Source organism: Haliotis rubra, unplaced genomic scaffold (assembly GCF_003918875.1).
Source record: "Haliotis rubra isolate DU_JTF1 unplaced genomic scaffold, ASM391887v1 Scf1, whole genome shotgun sequence".
NCBI lineage: Eukaryota > Metazoa > Mollusca > Gastropoda > Lepetellida > Haliotidae > Haliotis > Haliotis rubra.
This window is the reverse complement of record NW_025764891.1, coordinates 4,871,263-4,892,788: the sequence shown is the minus strand read 5'-3', so window position 1 is coordinate 4,892,788 and position 21,526 is coordinate 4,871,263. Positions and strand designations below refer to the sequence as shown.

Genomic DNA, 21,526 nt, shown 5'->3' with positions numbered 1-21,526 from the left:
TTATCTTACACAGCGGATTTATCAAAAGGTAGTGTTTATGTATGTAGAGTTACTAATCTATACTGAATACACTCTGTCGTGTCGGTGTCTACGTAAAAACAACGTCCTTCTTTCAAGGATTAACCGGCAATACATTAATTGATTGCCCATTATTGGCTAACTAAATTACTGTTTTTAAAGAAAGGCGGACATTATGCAATTAGTTGCCAGGTGTGCTATCTTGGGTGACCAATGAGACTATACACCAATGTGAAATACCTGAAAAGATTGATCACTTTTTCGTACATTAAACTGTTAAAAGACACATCACTTGGAACAGTTGCAGATGAATGGCATATCACTCGTTTTTGTGGATATGGATGGATACATTCCTCGAACAAGGTAATAGCCTGACATTGTTCCTATAACTTTAATCTGTTTTAATTTTAATATTTGCATTTTGTTTTTATTCATTTGTCGTAGCATTCAACAGAATCATTGTTTTCGCCGTGAAGTGTAATGAGACAGACAACATACACTAGGGTGTGTGTGCGAATTATGATTCATATTGGCAAACTATAAAATGTCTAGATATTACAGTTCTGTTATAAATTCACTATAAGTATCAGCAGATCGCCTGCTTTTTATTAAGTTTCAAAATGCATACAACTATGATAATAAACTAATTAGGATTATAAGACCAAACATATAGACGTACATTGACTAGTATCTACATACTGGTGAGTGGACGTTAACCATGTGAATGTAGCAAGACATTTATCGCAAGAGTATTGTGACTTCGACCCCCACCTCGCTTCCGTGGAAGAAATCGTTATGTTATAAGTTGTGTCATGCAAAATCCTTTTGGTTATGATTCCAATACATATTTAACTATTTAGTAGAAAGTAGTTTTGATTTTCTAACTTGATGAAAACAAACCATAATCTCATTAATTCTAACAGACTTTAGCCCGTCACTTTACGATTTTCAAAATGGGGACCCTGTTGCTAACATCCGCCAGTCTGAGGATAAATGCTATTTAGGTTTGTTTTCACCGAAAGTTACAAAATCAAAACTACTTTCTACTGGTAGTAAAATATGTATTTGATTGATGGCCAATAGGATTTTGCATGACATAGCTTATAACATAACAATTTCTCTCGTGGCAGCGAGGTGGGTGTCAATATAATGCTACTTACAATATTATTGTTACTTCGACCACAACCTCGCTTCCGAGGAAGAAATCATTATGTTACGTTAACGTTATCGTTAAGTTGTGTCATGGAAAATCTTTATGGTCATCAATCATATACATATTTAAATACAACTAGTAAGTAGTTTTGATTCTTAAACTTCTGTGAAGCGATCTGAACACAAGTAAGATATCGTTTCAGGCTTCCACAACGCTCGCTTCGCACTCACAAACATAACCCATTTAGCACGAACTGCGGGTCCTGTGGAAATCTGTGCATGGTGACATCATCGCCCGACCCCTAGGAGCAATTGACGACAAAGCAACGATTCGGTATGTCGTCGTTGATGTCGAGAAATCATCAAAATGATGAGCGTGCTACACACTTTCTTGTCTTACTTCAGTCTCAGACAAGTTGAATCATGTTGATTCATGTGGCTACAGATAAACTAGTATCTTCTTATTACTAGATATTTCATGACAACCCATAGATTATGATAAGATCTTTACCATAAATGAGTTCTGACCCCTTCACGTACAGGTAAGATCTTTACCCGTACAGGATCTTTAATCACTCATACTAGCCTGTCCTAGACTGTGCACATGGACTTTCAAATTAATACTTTTCCTTAGTAAAAGTTATCAACAAGTCAACGTGATAAAGGGTGAGATTTTCCAACTCAGCGCCTTTGAGGAACCGTTAGTTGCTGTGCTACAACGAGAGGCCCAAATTGGTGAATGCCTGAGACGTCTTCAGTGGCTATGTCTCGGAGGTAGTGGTTGGCAAACACCGTGTCTGACTTCCAAAAGCAGCCCTCCATAATTGCAGATATAGAGCAATTTCCATGCAGAGCCAGTGTTGACGCCAGTGCTCTGACTTCATGTGGGTTGGAAGCTCTAGGTTCTAGTCCTGCTGCTTTATAGGCTCTCAATATGACGGCTCTCATCCAGAACGATATGGTCGACTTCTGCTGATGTCTCTGGGATGAACAGGCGGTTGAATTTTCATCTCCTTTTCTTTTGAAGAAATATCTTCAGGGCTCTGACCGGACACAAAGATAAGTCCTCTATATCCTCTGGTCAGAGGATTGTAGACAGCGCTGGTACGTGGAACTGTCTATCTGGCTGACCAGGCAGTTGGTTCTTGGCAATGAAGTCCCATCTAAGTCCTAGATGAACTGCAGCATGTTGCCCTGTGTCGAATCTGGTTCGACCAAAGTCCAGCGCATGTATCTCTAATATTCGAGCTGTCGTGGCTAGCGCAAGCAGGAACAGTCTTCTGTGTCAGCAGCTCGAGGGTAGTCTGGTCTAGAGGTTCGTAGGCATCACTCGTAAGATGACGTAGAATTACATTCAGATCCCAGGCCGGAGCTCTGAACTTCTTTTCCTGGTCCTCCAGTTTAAAAGATCTCAGCAGAGCAAGTACTTCTGGTACTTTCGTCAACTTGATGCCTGTTTTCATGGTAATCACTGTACTGATGGCGGCGAGGTATGTAGATAATGTCAAACCTTTCAGATGTCTAGTCTGTCTATGATGACACAGGTATTCCGCCACTTGAGGATGATTAGCTTTCATCGCAATGAAGCCTTTCCGCCTTGCATAAGTCTCAAACTTCAGCCACTTGTTATCATACAGGTTACGAGTAGATCTGCGTAACGCTAGCGTTACTGCCTTGGCTGCCCTGGCGGAGTATCCTCTTTCCTTCAAGCATGTTTTGATATGGTCCACACATGTAGCTGGAACGCTGTCGGGTTCACGTGGACTTGCTTGGTGTGCGGATGTATGAGTAGGTTCGGCCAATCTGGTAACTTGATTGTTGGACTTCCGAGATCTTCTATTAAATCTAGGAACCATACTCTCGCTGGCCAGTTTGGCGCGACCAAAGTCAGTTGTAGCGCCTGTGTCTGTTTGATCTTCAACAGTACTTCCGGTAGTAATTTCGGGGGTGGAAACGCGAAAGCGTTTAGTCCCAAGATATGCTCAGTGCATCTGTTGCCCAGGCTTGAGGATCTGGAACTGGTGAGCCAAACGTCTGTAGTTATTTGTTGAACCTCTTGGCAAACAGGTCTATGCAAGGGGATCCTATTTCCCTTATGATGACCCGGAACGCTTCTGGATGGAGCATCAATTCCGTAGGTGACGGGTGCAGTGTTCGGTAGAGAGCGTCTAATATATCATTCTGTCCTCTTCCGAACTTGGGTTCTGGAATTTATTGATCAATGCTTCATTGATAGCTCTGGACCTGGCCAACCCGAAGAAGGATCTCCTTGTAGCCGTATCAAGTTGAGATAACTGTTTATCTTCTACTTTAATACATCTTGTTCCGGGAGTCGTTGACTAACTTTATGTTATCATCCCAATCAGGCGCCTTTATAAATGGATCCATATGATGTAAGGGGAATCTCTTCACATTAAATTATGGCAGATGCTGACTCTGGTACTGGGATGCTTTCGTGTAAGCTGTGCGTAGGTTGGAGGGTAACTTGGATACAGGTTCAATCGGAGGGATAGTGAGGGAGTCAAAGTCGTCATTACGCATCATATAAGTGTAGACTTCATCTTTATCCTTAGAAGAAGATTCCAAGTTCAAACCGTTGGCAATCCAAGCTGTAACCTCTGCGTCTGGGAAGACGAAGTCTGCTTGCTCATCAAGTATCTCCTGATTATTAGAGCTAGGCCTCCGTGTATCATCCATCTGCGAACCTGTTTCCCTTCTCGAACCTTCATCATCCTTTCGCGAACCTCTGTCTGCAGATTCCTCCCTACGCGAACGTCTATCTTGAGAGTCCTCTCTTCGCAAACCTCCATCTGTAGATTCATCTCTTTGCGAACCTCTGTGATGTGAGCTTTCTCTTCGCGAAAGTCTGTCGCTAGATGTATCCCTTCGCGAACTTCTGTGACGTGAGCCTTCTCTTCGCGAACCTCTGTCTCGTGATGAGTGACTTCGTGAACGTCTGTGAGAGATATGAGATCTCGATCTAGAGCGGCTAGGTGTAGGAGATGGATCCTTCGATGTTCTCGAACATTGAGGGTTCGCAGATGTAGAACGATGAGTAGGCATCTCATGTCTTCTATCCTCCTCCAAGATGACAGAGTCGTCCGACTGTGGAGACCTTCGCAAAGGTGTACGTTCGCCAACGTTCGCGCAGGTCCGTAGGTTTGCGCACGCTGTTGGTAGATGAGAGGCTTCGCTGAGCCTTCGCTTCTTCCTCAAACCTGCGTTCCATCATGGTCATCATCTGGTTGGTGAATTGTCTCATAAATTCACCCGGGTCAAAGTTCTGCGTTGGTTGAAGCTGCTGCGGTGTAGAAGAAGCGTTCACGAACGCTGATGAGTTCTGTGCCTCGACTTCACTCTGTTGAGAAGTAAGTGGTAGTTCGTCAAACTGCTGTCCTGCTGTGACCGTTGCAGGAGACGATCTAGTAGTTGTAGAAGTTGATTGAGTCGCTGATCTTGTAGGTACTTCGGGTAGAAGTAATGGGGGATCATCAAAAACGTCTACTTCATGTGGAGGTAAAATCTCTTCGTTGAAGGATTTCTGATGCGTTGACTTACTGGCCCGCGTAGTTTTACCCTCCGATCTGGTAACAGATGCTTTCTTCTGCGATGTAGAAGAGGATGACGTCTTTTTCTTAGCTTGAGTCGGAGTCAACTGCGTTGTGGCCGATCTCTTCTTAGCCCCCGTACCAGCAGACTGCCCCTGCAACGTACTCAACATAGCACCAGTATTATGAATCTCCGCAGTAGCAATCAACATACAGTTTGCAGGCTGATCTCCTGTTTTATCAGCCTTGACTTGAGATGACTTCCTCACTCGATCCATGGCACGTCTATAGATATAAGACAAATATTGACTAAATTGTAGATTTGATAAATCAACACAATAAGTACAGCGCAAGCTGGAAGAACATGGTTTTATGCACGAATGGCATTGGGGGTGAGGATCAGCCACGGATAACCTGTGCCTGCAAACACTGCAAGATTTCATGGAGTGTAAACAAAGCTACACAACGATGAAATTATGACACAAATACAAATAATTTTTACAATTTTTTTACATTTAATACATTGTAGTTATTGCCAAATCCATACACAGCGTAATTTTGAAGAATAGGACCTAAATAAAAAGGATATACTGCCGTATATGGGACTCCAGTGCTTGCCCAACCATCCACTTGGGCGAAAAGGGAGAGAGTGACAAGTAAGCCTGGTCACATGACTGTTTGTGCGGGAAAGGGCAAAGGGGAGGTAACTCGTGGGTGAGTGTATTTTTACGTCTGCTTCGGGAACTTCAAGTGTTCCACTACCATTCGCAAGGAAAAGGGAGATAAGCAAAAGATCATGAGTCAGGATAAGAAAAAGATAATCTATTTCCAAATTTGTAGGATTTCACAATACTGTAAACGAGACAAACCAGTGATACTGACAATGATCCACATTGTACAATGACATGCCTTCAAGTAAGTCTCTGAGTTTGACAACATCCAAACAGTCACCTCTTACAACCAGCACAGGTTGCAAGGTACCAATTGTAATCCCAAAACCTGACAGACAGGAGTCAAGTCTTACCTGAGTTCATACTTGTAGAGTTTCAGGAGTCCCCATAGCTCCTCAGTGAGACAGCAATTACAGGGTAGGAGACACATGCTGGGCAGGATGACATCATCCAAGATGTTCAGGAACCCATAGTACGCAACATCATCTTCCGGACCCACGCCACCTTCATGACGCTGAAGCAAAACAAACACAAATGTGTTTCAGCAGCATTTCCATTATATTTACTCTGCTCTTGACATTCAGGGTGACTTCAAAACATGTCTGCTTCAGGGAGGTGATGCAGGTCCTACATATTTTCCATTTAACCAGTCACTAGTATACTTTACGCTAAGCTGCTCACCTTGGTCATGAAAGTCCTGCCAAGTCGGATGAACTTTGCCATGAGTATTGGATCCCGCGAAGCATGTGGTCCCAGGTAGAGAAACATAGGCATGACTCGCTGGTGTAGCTGTAGAAACGTTGTGACAGCATCAGGGGATATCTTACCCTTCCACCTTCGGTCTCTCTTTTTCATCAAAACTCTTGATAAACCACTGTTCCTAAAAATGAGTGAAACAAGCACATGTTAGACGACTGCTCTTTAAATATAGATAACCAGTTAACTGTAAGGTGAAAAATGAATACTGAGGAAGAGAGTTGTAAACTTACAGGGAATATAGCCTCTGAATGGAAATAGAGGGAATGTTATTTTTTTACCAGTAATACTCTATATAAATAGAAAATCATGAAGTCTGTAAAAACCCTTGCCTAGGCAGGACACACTAGTAGTGAATCCTGACACTCTCTCAGCCAGGTGACACTTATTCTTGTCTCAGGTCTGTGAGAACATGAGTACTTACTGCTGATAAAGAGGTTCTACGAGTGAGTGTATCAGTTGACACAAAGCTTGGGCAGTGGATGTGCTTGACATTGCAAAGAACTCTGGCATTCGGTCAAGGACAGCCTTTGCATTGTCCCATGCACCAATAGCCAGCAAGGCTTCACACAGGCCAATCTTCTGGTTATTAGTACGCTGAAACAACAAGGAAACATGGTACATAAAGAAATGAATGCGCACCATGAAGTAAAATGGATGAAAAGAAGATAAGCAGTTATCAGTTTATACCTTCACACATCTTATGTCAAAAGATCAGAATAAACAGCATTGCTGGGGACCAATTCTAACCTGAAATTCTGACAAAGACGCTAATATTCTCTGGTCATCTGATACCTACTGACAAAGGAACTATTTAGATGCATAGGACAGCATGGTATAATATTATTACTTACCAGGTCTATATTGACCATGTCATCCTTATCCTTGTCGTCATCTTTCCGATCAGACAACGACACAATGTTTAGTTTACGCTGGTAGGCTTTAGCATCAGCCAATTCTTTTTCATGGAATGCAATAATATCAGAGTCTGATGGCAGGAGCTGTAATAGAATCAGAAGTCCCTGTATACATGGTGAGTAAATGACCAGAAAGGATTCAACATTTGACATATTATTATCAAATAATGGCAGCATCATATTGTTCAGAAAATCGCGTAGGATAAAGCTGTGACTGTTATTTAACATGGTATGTAAAATTCTTTCCTCAATTTACATAACACTGCCAATATTTGAAAAGGGACACTTACCTAGATGAATGTATTTTAGAATAAGTTACAAAAGTTACTCTCTATCCAGTCATAAGAACATAACTTCACTATTCTAACTTCGGAAATGAAGTCTTGGGGCCTTGGGGTTTATTTCTACAATCCAATCTAGAGAAAAATCTTTGAAGGGCATTAAGAAGTGGAATGTGTAAGAAAAGCAAGATTTATGGATGTCAACTTTTTTATTGTGAATAACACAATGTTTCGGAGAGTATGTTTGCTCGTTCATCACCTGATGAAGGAACAAGCATTCACTCCGAATGTCATGTTAAGGCTGGTCACATGACTGTTTACGTGGGAAAAGGGAGGTAACTCGTGGGTGAGTGTATTTTTACGTCCGCTTCGGGAACTTCAAGGGATTCAAGTGTTCCACTACCATTCGCAAGGAAAAGGGAGATAAGCAAAAGATCATGAGTCAGGATAAGAAAAAAATAATTATACATACATGTGGATAGAGATCTTCTAGATGTACCAAGTTGTGTCTCAACAGCAGTGCTGCAACTCGGAACAGTGACGCTGTGGAATCAATTTCTTGATTTTGCTGAAAAAAACAACAACATGAAATGGAAAACGTAAGTAAGGGAGTGGCTTCAACAGCGCTTTAAACCAGTATTCCAATGAAGTCATGGCCTGTCAGCTTAATGTGAGAAGAAAGCCAGAAATGTGATGGTCTTAGACTTTGGTAACAGATATAGAAAGAGTGAGTGAGTTGAGTTTTAGGCCGCCTTCAGTAATATTCCAGCAATATCACGGCAGGGGACATCAGGAATGGGCTTCAGACATTGTACCAATGTGGGGAATCAAACCCAGGTCTTCAGCGTGACTAGCGAATGCCTTAACCACTATGCTACCCCACCGCCCCCAAAACAGGAGGAATAAAACCAAAGACCTGACTTCTATATTCTGTACACTCAACCTTTCAAAGTCACCATGACTGAGTGAAAACATGTTGTTGTACATGTTTACAACACAGTTAATAATCACGCTATATCATGACATGGAGCTAAAAATCAATCAAATGCCAAATAAACTAGTACATGTTACCATGAGCAAAAATCAAAGTCATCAGAAAACAATGACCACAAAATGTCACTCTAATGACAAGCTTAAGGTATCTGGAACATTCACTGTCTGAAATATCTGTTAACTAAATAGCCATAACATGATAATGAAAATCTTGTTCAATTCTTATATGATTCTCTATGACACTGACATTACATTAAAACATTACAAAGAAAAATTAATACCTCGTGAAATCTAAATCCCAGAATATGACAAAGCGTCAGTTTGTCTGTGACATAATCTTTGAAAAGTGGAATGTAGAATGACTCCTGTTCTGGGCGGCACTCGAAGGCCTCAAGCATTATGTCCAACACCCGATTAGGGTCCAGATCAAAACAGCCTGCAAACAAATGTACATCATGACACAAAGCACCTTCAGAATATACAAAAGCTTGAGCTCAAAGACACGTATATCAACTATTGTAGTGGATGCCCACAATATCTAAGCTCAAATCCCTAATCTTTAACTTGGCACAAAATGGAGGTTAATTGTTTTGCTCACAGAAATATGTAATCCTGCAAATCCTGCATATACTTCATATGAACCAAGAAAACCTGTAAAATACAGAGTAAGCAACACTACAGCTACATCTCAGTCTGAAATAATCACTATTAAATCAGGAAAAGATAAACCAGTGGCTTACGGTGTTCATTTGGTTTGCAATATTCCAGCAGTTTATGGGGAGACTACCCCACCGCCCCTGAGACTTTTATGAATGATATCTACCTATAAGAGACTTGATGTTTTCTAGCACTTGTTGATATGTGACACTTGAGGGTACTTCTTGATTTAGTTCTGTCACCAGTTTTGAGTAGCCCTCACTTTCCTCTCGTAGTAAGTTGAACTTCTGCTGCTTATAGCTGGGGAAGGAAACAAAAAAAAATAAAACAGTGCTATCATTCTATGCTGACTTTCCTTGTCAACTAAAGGTGATTTATTACCCACGTGGTCAACATATGGGTAGTTGCATACAAAACTCGTACGTCACACGAGTGTCGTATCGCGTTGACCTGTGTCGAACGACCTGAGATTCTAACGATTTGATTGGATAACCGTTGACCTCTCAATTAGGTCACGTTGTGACGGAACTACTTTTTCATTCATAACAAAACGTGAATTCATTCATTCACAACTTATATGCATTGTGGGAATGTAAACTTTGCGAATGTTGCCGTATAGCTGTTTAATTGTGAGTCGAACTGAGACATTATATGCGTCGAAAAACTTAAACATAAACTTTCCACCAGCGATGTTAGCCGAGTGAGGCAACTGCAAACTAAGAAACGGGGTTCTACGGAGTAGTTTAATGTAAGAGGCTGTACGAGGCGATGACAACAGACATACATCGTGACGTCGGTTACCAAGGGGGCAGACGAGCAAGGCGTAGTGACGTCATGCAAAAAGTGTACTACAGAACAACATACTTCCGCAACCTCTTTATGAAACCGGTTTTGGTTTGAAACCACAAAAATACGCTATTTTGTCAATTTAATGCATGTAAGACGTGGGTAATAAATAAAATACCACACTCGGTCTCATAACATATGAATTATACGAAACTCGTGACCTTCCTATGGTTTCAGACCTCGCTTTGGCTCAGTCAGATACCATACGAAGGACACTCGTTTCGTATAATTCGTATGTAATGAGACCTCGTGTAGTATTCTCTGTGTATTACATATGATATCTGCCAATGGTCTTGTGCCACAGAGCCACTGTTTGATAGAGTGATGGTAGTTGTTTAGGCAAAAAAAAAAAGGGTCCGTTTCCGGTTACCCAACCGACCCTATCATCACTCTCTCTCTCACTCTCACTCACTCACTCACTCTCACACACACACACACACACACACAGATCTTTTTTAACCAAGTCATAATCATGACTGGAGTGCATTACAATTCATCATTTTCATCCAAATCGAGTATAATATTATCATGTTTTTAAGTGTACGTAGGGCTAAAATGGAATGCATTGAATCGTCATAATGGGCTCTCACTGACAAAACCTGCAAATAAATATAGAAATCTTTCAATGTTTCATCACAAGGCATTGTAACATACTAACAACATGATATGGTATCCTTGAAGACATTCTCAGGTGCCCACCTGGTGCTACTAAAAAATATATTACATATATCACATATCTGCCAAGTTTTGCTGAAAGATATTAAGAAGTTTTCGAGTTGTGCTCCAGAAACGAAGCCCACCCCTCACTTTTGAGACAAAGTCCGAATCGTTTCCATGGAAACCGAGAAACATAAAAATGGCAAAAATCTGTAAATAGCAAAAGGCACCACATTAGGTCCTGTTTGATATATCTAAAAAGTTTTGATGAAAGATATTGAACGGTTTTCAAGTTGTGCTCCAGAAACGAAGCCCATCCCTCCCTTTTGAGACAAAGTCCGAATCGTTTCCATGGAAACCAAGAAAAATTAAAACGACAAAAATCTGTAAATAGCAAAAGGCACCACTTTAGGTTCTGTTTGATATATCTACCAATCTTTGTTGAAAAATATTGAACGTTTTTTGAGTTATGCTCCGTAAACAAAACGATTACGGACGGACGGACGGACATACGGACGAGCCGTCGACTATATCCCCACGCCAAAAAGTAAAAAAAAGAAAGATAAAATCGACCCACCTACCCTATTTTTAAAAAGCATGCAATAGGAAACGGACTTTTTTTTTTTAGCCTTACTGCCCCACCAAGCAATATTTCAGCTATATGATGGCTGCCTGTAAATAATCAAGTCTGACCAAGCAATGTAAGGATTGATATTGTGAGCAATGACCCAAACAAAGATGAAACAATGACAAGCCAAGTCACTGAGCCTGATCCATTTGGTGAGGATAACACTTATGGTTGAACAACTTCTTTATTTATTTTCTTTAAGCAATATTCCAGCAATATCACAGAGCAGCTTGATGTCAGTGCTCAATCTATACCGAATGGACACCAGAAATGAGCTTCACAAATTGTACCCATGTGGAAATCTGAACCCAGCCGTTTTTAAGCAATATTGACGAGAAATGAGCTTCACAAATTGCTTTAACCACTCGGCTACCCCACCGCCCCCTGTTCAACACCACTATGAAGAGTGTCTCATTAAAAAATACCGACTTCACTTAACAGTAGAGGAGGAAAGCCCCAGAATACCTTCAGGGTTAAAACCTTCAGGGTGCCACAGATGTGACGAACTGAATCAGCAAGATCACAGCTGAAAGTCATCAATCCAAAACCAATGAGTGGTCTAAGTGAGACATTTTATATGATCTTCCACAACAACTTGAACAAGTAAAAGAAACATCATCACTTACTATAGCTTTGTCTTGGTCTTGACATATTTCTGCTGGAATTGCAACTTGGAAAAGATAAGGCCAACAGCTTCCAGAGTTTCCTGATCTAAACGTTCCTTCAGTACAGGCTCAGTGATCAAACCCTGTGTAGAAATAAAGGATTCATTACAGGTGTTCTTCATTTGGTTGCACATTTTGTCAATGTAAGCATGAGTCAAGCTTAATTAGATTTGTACCAAAATAGGACATGTTTACCTTTTTGATGTCTGTCTTCAGATGTCTGGGGAGTTCATTAAATACATGCGAGCTCTGTTTAACACAACTATGAACAGTGTTTGAGTTTAATACCAACTTCACACTTCAGTAGAGGAGGAAAGCCCAAGAGTGGTAGGACAAAGATGCAAACCATCTGTGAGATTTGAACCCAGACATGATCATTTGATCCTACCATTGGTTAGGTTTCTCAAATAACAATGACAACAACAGCATCATTATGAACATTAATGATAATAATATTCATCAGTCCTTTACTATGATGACAATGAAACTAACAAGCATCACTGACAACAAGGCCCATGTTTTACTTACAGCGCTGGCTCGGACAAATGTTATAAATCGATCTCTCTGTGCCTTGTCCTCATTGCAAGTGGTCTCCACATCTAAAACAAACATTTGCTCAAATTGAAGTCACAACAAACAAGGTTTGGTTTGGTAAGGTTTATTGTTTTACGCCGCATTTAATTAATATTCCAGTTATATGGTGGCGGTCTGTAAATAATCGAGTCTGGTCCAGACAACCCACTGATCAACAACATGAGTATCAATGAGCATCAATCCATGCAACTAGGATACAATGTATCAGCCAAGTCGGCAAGCCTGATCATCCGAACCCGTTAGTCGCCTCTTAAGACAAACATGGGTTACTGAAGACCAGATCTTCAGGGGTCCATGACACAAGGAACACCACAATTCATATAAAGACATTTTAGGAAATGATCGCTTAAACTTCCACCTAGGAAATCGCATAAAAAACATTTTGTGAAACACTGAGCATGGTAAGTATTTCTGTCACAGTCATAAAATGACTGAAAATCACACACCAAAAGTACACACCAGGCACACAGCCACCGACAGTCAATGCACACAGATGCATGTTTCTCAACTTAGTAAACATAATAACTTTATCATAAAGACATGCCATCAGCCGAGTACTTACAACGTTTGCTATGATGGAACACACCGCGTAATTGCGCGGATAAACACCGCCATCCGAGAATGTATGATGTCAGAAAACACATTATATTTGATTAAATTCAATCCCATTTTCATTCATTAAAACTGTTTACAATAACAAAGGAGAAACCGTCAGTGAAATGGCATTACCTCATTCCATACAACACCCGCTTACCACATTCGTGAGGGTCCGTTTTTCGCGCCTACCGCGGTAGCACCAATTTCACATTTTTCTCAGCAATCACGAACAGATTACAGCCTTGTCATCCATTGACCCCAAGACCTGCGTTATTGACTCTTTGAAGACATATTTGACAATTAATTGCCAACATTTTGTTTTTACAATCAAAGTGGCACGTACCGCGGAAAGTCAGCGGTGACTTGTCAAACTGTCTCCTACGTAAAATGTATCCAGCCAGGTAACCCAAAGTGCCTAGCAATGCTAATTATTATGTTAAATATGTTCGTAGAAAACATGCATTATACTTATACGATAGCAATATATAAGATCTCTGTTAAAATAACTGCTTGACATATAAATTATTCTGATAATGGAATAGAAATTCTTTGATGTTATATTTTCGGATCATTTTTAACTGAATCACCGGTACATTGGACCAAAACACCGATCTGTGCCCAGCTGATTGCTATTTCCGGCTTAGTTGAATAACAGGTAGCATGACAGGAACAACAATTGAATTATCATGTCTTGTGATGTTTGATTGCAAGTTTCATGTACATACATCTATTTTCATTTACAAATTTTTGGGTTTTTTCACCTCCAACAATACGATATAGTTTTGACTGGGCACAATACACGAAATAGCAGTTTTGTTATGTCCATGGAATATGCGATCTTACTTGGCCCTTGTTCCGCGTTATGTAATTGTTACTATAACGCGGGTGTCTAATAACGAGGGGGGGCATCCGTGGACCCCAAGACCCGCGTTATGGCGACTAGCTATGACTATGTCAAATGTTTTGGGGTGTACATAGGCGGATCCAGAGGGGGGTGCAGGAGTGCACCATCCCCAACCCCCCTTTGTGCTGAAAGTTTGTTAAATGACCATTGAAACTCGGGTGAAAATGAAGTGTGCACCCCTCCTTTTCTCAATAGTGTGCACCCCCCCTTTCTCAAAAAGCTGTATCCGCCCCTGGTGTATATAGCAAAGTGGAAGGACAGTACTGAAAGGTTTTGAAGTTCTGCTCCAAAAAGGAGCACTTCCACAATTTCAGACAAAGTCAAACTTGGTGCCATGGAAACACACAAATATCTTATTCACAAATCCAAAACTACCAAAAGGAACCAGTTCACCACCAGACCTATCTATGTGCCAAGTTTGGTGAAGAAATAGTGAACGGTTTTAAAGTTCTGCTCCGGAAAAGAGAACTACCATCAATTTCTGTCAAAGTCACACTTGTTGCCATGGAAATGCAAAAAATATTATATTCAGAAATCCAAAACTACCAAAAGGCACCAGTGCACTACCAGACCTATCTAGGTGCCAAGTCTGGTGAAGAAATATTAAATGGTTATAAAGTTCTGCTCTGGAAAAGAAAACTGATCTTAAATACATTAACACTAATTGTTGTCATTATCATGCTAATAGTTTTGATACACTATAAAAGAAAATTTGAAGTCACTTGAATACCTGTTCAGGGTTCCTTATCTATTTTCACTGACTTTTTCAAGGCAAAATCTGTACACATCTTTAGCTACTACTTACTAGTTAAAAGCCAAGGGCTAGTAAAATTTCTTCTGGTTGAGCAGACTCAAAATGGCTTAGACCAAGACAGGAATCCAAAGTCTACTATACATAGAAATCTTCATGACCTTTATCATGTGTGTGATGACAATTTATCAATATCCTACAAAATATACTGATCTGAATCCCTGTTTTATTTAAAGCTGGAGTACTCACATTAAGATCTGCAAGAGCAGCCAGAGCCTGGTCCTGTTTGAGATGACCACGAAGAACACTCCAGCAGAGCTCGTACATTGCTCGCTTCATAGTCTTCTCCCCTGGCTCCCATAATCCACTGCTCTCGCTCTGTAGCTTTCGGCATTGCTTTACACTGAAATTGAACACACATCGTCATTTTACACTTTCATACACAACAAATTGATATTATTATAATATGAGTATGCAAGGTGGGTTTGAAGTCTAAGGGTGAAGAACATGTAATGTGATACTAATGCTAATAGCAAAGCCTATGACAATCTGGCGTGGAGCTTCATAGTTCTGAACATGCCAGTATTACTGACCATCTATTGAGCAAGTTACATTACTTTAAACTAAGAAATAATTATGTAAAGATGGTGATAATTGAAAACTTCAGTTATGCATTGATAATTATGCAGTAAACAAGTGAGCACTGCAACATCATCAAAATGTAGAATGTCTACAAAGCTGGCTAAAAAAAGGGCACGGGTAGTCTTATAAATGTGCCCATTTACAGAGGAAACAATATTTGCAATATGTGGGGGAGAAATACAAAAGTTAGGCCAATACCTATAGTTGGTTGCTATTGTTTTAAAATGGCAGGAAGGTAAGTCAACATTATGTTCTGAATGTACAGTCAATGGGATCCAGGAAATACAAAATATCATTCACTAAGTAACCAAAGCCCACAGTGCCTAAATGGAAACATGTAACTAATTTCTAAAGAAAGTATGTAGGCACACAAAAGAAATACTGCAGGGAGTATATAATGTTTTTTACTGTAAACAATCTGTGCACATGTAACATATTAAAACTATCCTTCTTGACATATTTCACTGTCATTGTCACAGAACCGTGAAACAAAATATCTCTATGCAAACAAGAGGTGAGGTGAGGTGAAATTGGGTTTAACGTCGTGCTTGAGAGTATTTTGCTCACATGACGACGTGCATGCGTGTGTATGTGTATGTCTGCGGCTGCTTGTACTAGCCCAGACTTAAGCTGGTTTTATAGTGCTAGCCCACTGAGATAGCATCCCACTCAGGCACATTATCCTGACTCCGAGCCAACCAGTCCTTGATGTACCCATTAATGCCGAACGCCAGGCAGGGACCAACAAGTACCATATTTTTACGTCTTTTGGTATGACGCGGTCAGGGATCGAACTTGCGACCTTCCGCTCTCCGGGCGGACGCTCTAACCACTACACCATGGAGGCGGTCTATGCAAACAAGAGACATCAGAAGATGACAAATCCCCCAGGCCCCCCACAAATTTGAAAGAACAAATATCTGACAGTTACTTAAAGGCCAACTCGATTTTTTGGGGGGACTAGATCTAAATCGTTTCTGTGGAAATCATGAAAAATACAAGTGTTTGCCACTGATATGGCAATGTCCCCCGCCGCTAAAGAATGGAATATAACACATTTACTACTTTTTATTTTTTGGTCACATACAAGAAGCCTGAAATGACTGGTGTCTGCATAATCACCCTATATGTCGACATAATTGAAGACAATGCTATGTGCTATGACGGTGCTATGTTTTATGAGATATCGTGTTAACAAGAGTTTGAAAAGTGGTCAAAGTGGTGACCTTGAAGATCAGGTCAAGGTCACCCAAATCGACTGGTGCCTGCATAATCCCCCCAAGGTAGCCTGTCACTAAATTTGAAGACATTGGGTACAACAGTTCATGAGATATCGCATTAACTCTTTCAACACCAGTCAACCAGAGGCATTTACTGCCATGACACCGAGTTCCCAGAGACCCTGAGGTCATAGATGAAGCCTATGTTTATGAAGGAAATTATAAGCTTGTAATCGGTATTGCTACTACATTCCATACACCATTTAAAAGATCTAATCCTACTGTTGATAATGATGAAGTTTATTTTTATAATATTATTCAAATAATACAACTACAACTTAAATAAATGTAGTTTTGAATGAAAATGCAAGCTTACATTTATAACGTCCAGATAAACCACGAAGGAAGCAAAAACTATGGCAATTTTTTTCCATTTGTGACATGTCATAAAATGCCCGTGCCTTTTTCTTTTATATTTTCATTTTTACGTCATCAGAAAATTATTATAAAAAGATTTCTTAAATAATATGTATGGTCGCCTATTTCCCGATATATGTGGATTTCCGCTCGGTAACATGACATAACAACGGAAAATACCTCCGCTTTCAAGCTTCAGATGAATAACATGCGTAGGCTTAATCGCTTGATGTCGGGCATCGCTCGAAAGCTCTGAACATCAACAATATCACTGTACCCCTGCCAAGAGTATTTTCTACAGTTGTAAGAAGCGATTTTATTGGATAAAGATTGGTTTCTAATGACGCTTTATTCGCCACAGTCTGCTATAGAGAGTCGTGATTGGTCAAAATCAGACACGTGACCTAAGGCAGCCAATCATATTACGGCAATGGATACGCGTCCTCGTAAAACTTAAAACTTTTAGATTTAGAAAAGTTTTGGGTAAAATATTGCTATTCTGAACATATTAAGCAAGAAATGCGCTACCTATAACGTAAATTATGGAACTTATTGGACGATCGTGCTAGGTTATGACCTGTGACAAAAATGCTTCATGTATATATTTTCGCATTAAACATCGTGGTCCGGCGTGCTTGAGATTGAGGCGACGAGAGCTCTAGATGTCACTTGTCAGTGACTTGACTTACATTACATGATCGCGACAAAAGATGGAAATAGTAATTTTATATGTACGCTTTGACAACTTTTATGAATGTTGTTGTTGATTTTATTCATTAGTTTATTCAATTTATTTAATGAATTCCTCGAAACATCGCTTACTTTGCTCTTTGACAATGTTTTTGTGGACCCGCTGCGAAGCATGTGTCCGAGAATCGCTGTTTTCAATAACATTGAGAAAATAGTTTATAATTTTAATTCTGCTGATAATATATGATAAATTGAAATTTAATAAGTGTTTTCAGACATTGTGAAATGTGATAGATTTTAACAAGAGTTTCAAAAGTGTCGTGGTGACCTTGAAAATAAAGGTCAAGGTCACCATAATCGACTGTTGTCTGGGTAATCCCCCAATGTAGGCTGTCACCAAATTTGAAGATGTTGGGTACAACAGTTCATGAGATATCACGTTAACAAGAATCGGGACGTACGGACGCCGCTGAATACATAGTCCCCCGTTCCGCGTTGCGGCGGGGGACAATAAATGCGAACAATCAGTAAAAGGCAAAAGGCACCACTTCAAGATCTGTTTGTATATCTGCCAAGTCTTATAGAAAGATCTTGAACGGTTTTCGAGTTGTGCTTCAGAAATGAAGCCCACCCCTCCCATGTTTCCATGGAAGTCAAGAAAAAGAAAAATGACAAAAATCTGTAAATAGCAAAAGGCACCACTTTAGGTTCTGTTTGATATATCTACCAATTTTTGTTGAAAAATATTGAACTTTTTTTAGTTATGCTCCAGAAACAAAATGATTACGGACGGACTGATGGACGGATGAGGCGTCGACTATATCCCCCCCCCAACTATATGATAGGGGAAAAAGAAGAAAATAACTCATCTGTTTTATGAGTATTGCATCTGTGCTGACTGTAGAGCATTAGGTATGGACAGCATGTTTGGAAAGGAGAACTTCAAAACTTTGTCCAGATGTTATTTGTGTGAATTGCATACCGGTAGATGTACCATAACATACATAGCATCCACAATTGCCAATTAACAGGAATACTGTATATGACTGTTGAGAAGAAGAAATTTGAGGACCAAAAACCAGTCTGCAGAAGGGAATGGCCCTACCTACAGGTTACACTTACAAACTTTTTTAAGAAAACCCATAATTTGTTGTTATTGTTTTGTTACCAGTGTTTGTCAAGGTACTGGTACTGTTGCGATTCACTTGCAAATTTGGCATCTCTTTGTGAATTTTGTGGATTCTTTGTGGTCACACGAATCGAATATTTAAAGGTATTTCTAAGACAGTGTTTTACTTTAAGTGATATATGTTATAAGTTGTTTTTTTAAGTGATATATGTGCCACGGAATATATCCAAGCCATGCAGCAGTGTTACTTGTGTCATTTTGCCAAAGCTGCTTATGGCACTGTCATTAGGCATTGTATTGCTTTTTGCTTTAGAGAAATTATGCTTCTACCTAAGCAATGACATGATAGTTTATTTTAATTCATTGATATTACAAGACTAAATATTCGTATTCATTACTATACATTTGTAAAACAATGTATTTGCCTCTTAGTGTATTTTTTGCAGCCATACTGGGAACTAAATTTGGGTTTGTCGCAGATCAAATGCATAATTATTGTGGAATCCTAGATATTTCAGGTAATAATTTCAGGTCATCCAATGATCATTATTTGGGTTAGGAGTCACAACTTAACTGTACGCACCTTGTTAAATACTACCCTGCCAAGATTGATACCTTCCCTGTGGACCCTGTTGATTAGGGCTGTGTATTGGCAAATAAATTTATTGCAATATATTGCAATTCTGGTACCCATACCCCAATATGTAGTGTTGGGAATCAACCTCTAAAACCATAATTGATTATCGATGTCTTCTGTCGATCAATTATCGATAAATGATCAACTACAAGTATAGATTTATGACCACAAGACCAGCTGGATGAGACGACTGCTATAAGTACAAGATTGCTTGTAATAAACATTTGTCATGACATGAGATCGTAACCCATTCTTTTTAGATATGGATTAAAAAACACTTTGACGAAAGGAGATTGAAAATCATGGAGTATTTGACAACAAATATGAATTTAGATCACTTTTTACAGCTAAACGATACGTTTGTCAACTATTTTTGTGTGTGAAAATTGAAAAACTTGAACTCAAGATCTAAGTGTCGACTTCGATGCAGAAATCAGAATAGAACGGCTATAGATCTAAGAGTACATGTGACAAATATCAATAAAACTATCCATTTCCATCCTTCTCGTGAATTTGACGAGAATTGAGCCTTTTGCAAATACAAAATGTTTTCTCGAAGCGAACATATACATGTGCGGGAGAGCGGGCATTTTGTTGACAGTCTGACCAGCCAATCAAACCGCTTGTTTTCACGTGTTCTATTTCTCAGGAGTATTTGTTGTTTTTAAAGCCATGTTTTCATAACATACCATCTAAATAATATATGCATCCACGCTAAAACTGTTGTTACGCTGCAAGCCACTACCTGCACAAGAAGAAAACGACTGCTCCCTCAGCAAGCTATAAATAGACTTGACTTCCTGTATAACAGTTGCCATTGCGAGCCTACCTGGAGGTATTTACAAATCTTGCATGTACACCAATCGTTTGTTGTTCTTGAAGACAGTATTCAGTGTTATCGATTGATTTTTTAAATCGATAATCGAGGTTTGATTGTCTAACGATCAATAAACCGATTATTTGATCGATCGGTGCACCACTACCAATATGTATTGTGATATATTGGGAGCTTCAGTGTTTGATTGTACATGCAGAGCCTAATTTCCAGATGAAATGAATGAAAGTCTGTGTCTTACCATAGAGATAATCACAATACTTCTCACATTATTACCCAATATGCCTGTTTTGAGAATAAACATTGCAATATGTATCGTTTGAAAGGTCTATCAAGATATTCCAGTGTACCGTGCAGTCCTACAGTTGATACAGACCACATAACTGGAGGTGATTTCTTATTCTAAACTTGCAGCATGTCATTAGCTAACCCAAGAGGTTACTGTTAAATAAAAAGTTCATATCTGTTCAAGAGTTATAAAACTTTCCCCTTTCAGCAATGTCAGAATACAAAAGCGATAGGTCAGCATAAAAGTTCATCTTTAAAACATGTCAAATGTTAAGAGCTTTCTTCGTTTCCAATATTGTACTGTAAGTAGTCACTCGGTTTCATCAACCATGCTTTGACAAGTGGTTTGCATCACGAAATAACATGGGACAAAGAGATGATCTAAAACTATTGAGTACGTTGTCACAAGAAGTGGAGACGTGTATGGTGCTCTTAACATTATTCACGTTAATTCTTGACATTAACGCTGAACGCGCTGGTGCCCGAAAAGGCATATAATTTGTGCTCCACATCCCACATTTGCAATGTTACAAGCGAGCATGTCGATAATCAACAAGTAAACTTTAAACGAATGTTTGGCAAGAAATATCAATAAACATGGATATTTGCCACTCATATGTGGCTAAGACCATAAAAATGCGACCTTAAATACATACAATTCTGATTTGCCCGTCTTTTCCCAAGCTTTGCAAGCATCCGCCGAAATACAGATGGACGCCATTTTCTTCTGGGAAATTTCGTCAATGACGTCACTTGTAAATAACCTCTAATATTCATTAAAGTTATATAAATGAACCTATAAGTCATTAAGGCGATCAACCAAGATTATCTTTCCGCAAACAAATTATAGATCTCAAAATAGTAAAAATATAATATGATGTCATCTAAGATTAGGTTATACCGAGTTGAATCGAATTGAAAGGTTTGAGAGTACCTGTATACCGCAGACGGATGTTAATAACCGGACAAAACACGTATTTGATTTTCTAACTGACAATATCTTTCGTTTTAGTAAATAAAGCAAATTTTGTGA

General features: G+C 39.5%; 1 protein-coding gene across 1 annotated transcript in view; it reads right to left on the bottom strand.

The window, feature by feature from the left end:
- The window catches only part of LOC124288030 (THO complex subunit 2-like), a 53,369-nt gene extending 40,968 nt beyond the window's left edge, over positions 1 to 12,401 (bottom strand). Inside the window, 9 exon segments of the mRNA XM_046724625.1 lie at positions 5,743 to 5,903; positions 6,071 to 6,269; positions 6,570 to 6,742; positions 7,000 to 7,146; positions 7,816 to 7,911; positions 8,618 to 8,772; positions 9,160 to 9,293; positions 11,751 to 11,872; positions 12,318 to 12,401. Coding sequence (XP_046580581.1) covers positions 5,743 to 5,903; positions 6,071 to 6,269; positions 6,570 to 6,742; positions 7,000 to 7,146; positions 7,816 to 7,911; positions 8,618 to 8,772; positions 9,160 to 9,293; positions 11,751 to 11,872; positions 12,318 to 12,401 — 1,271 coding nt within the window.
- Between the last annotated feature and the right edge of the window lie 9,125 nt (positions 12,402 to 21,526).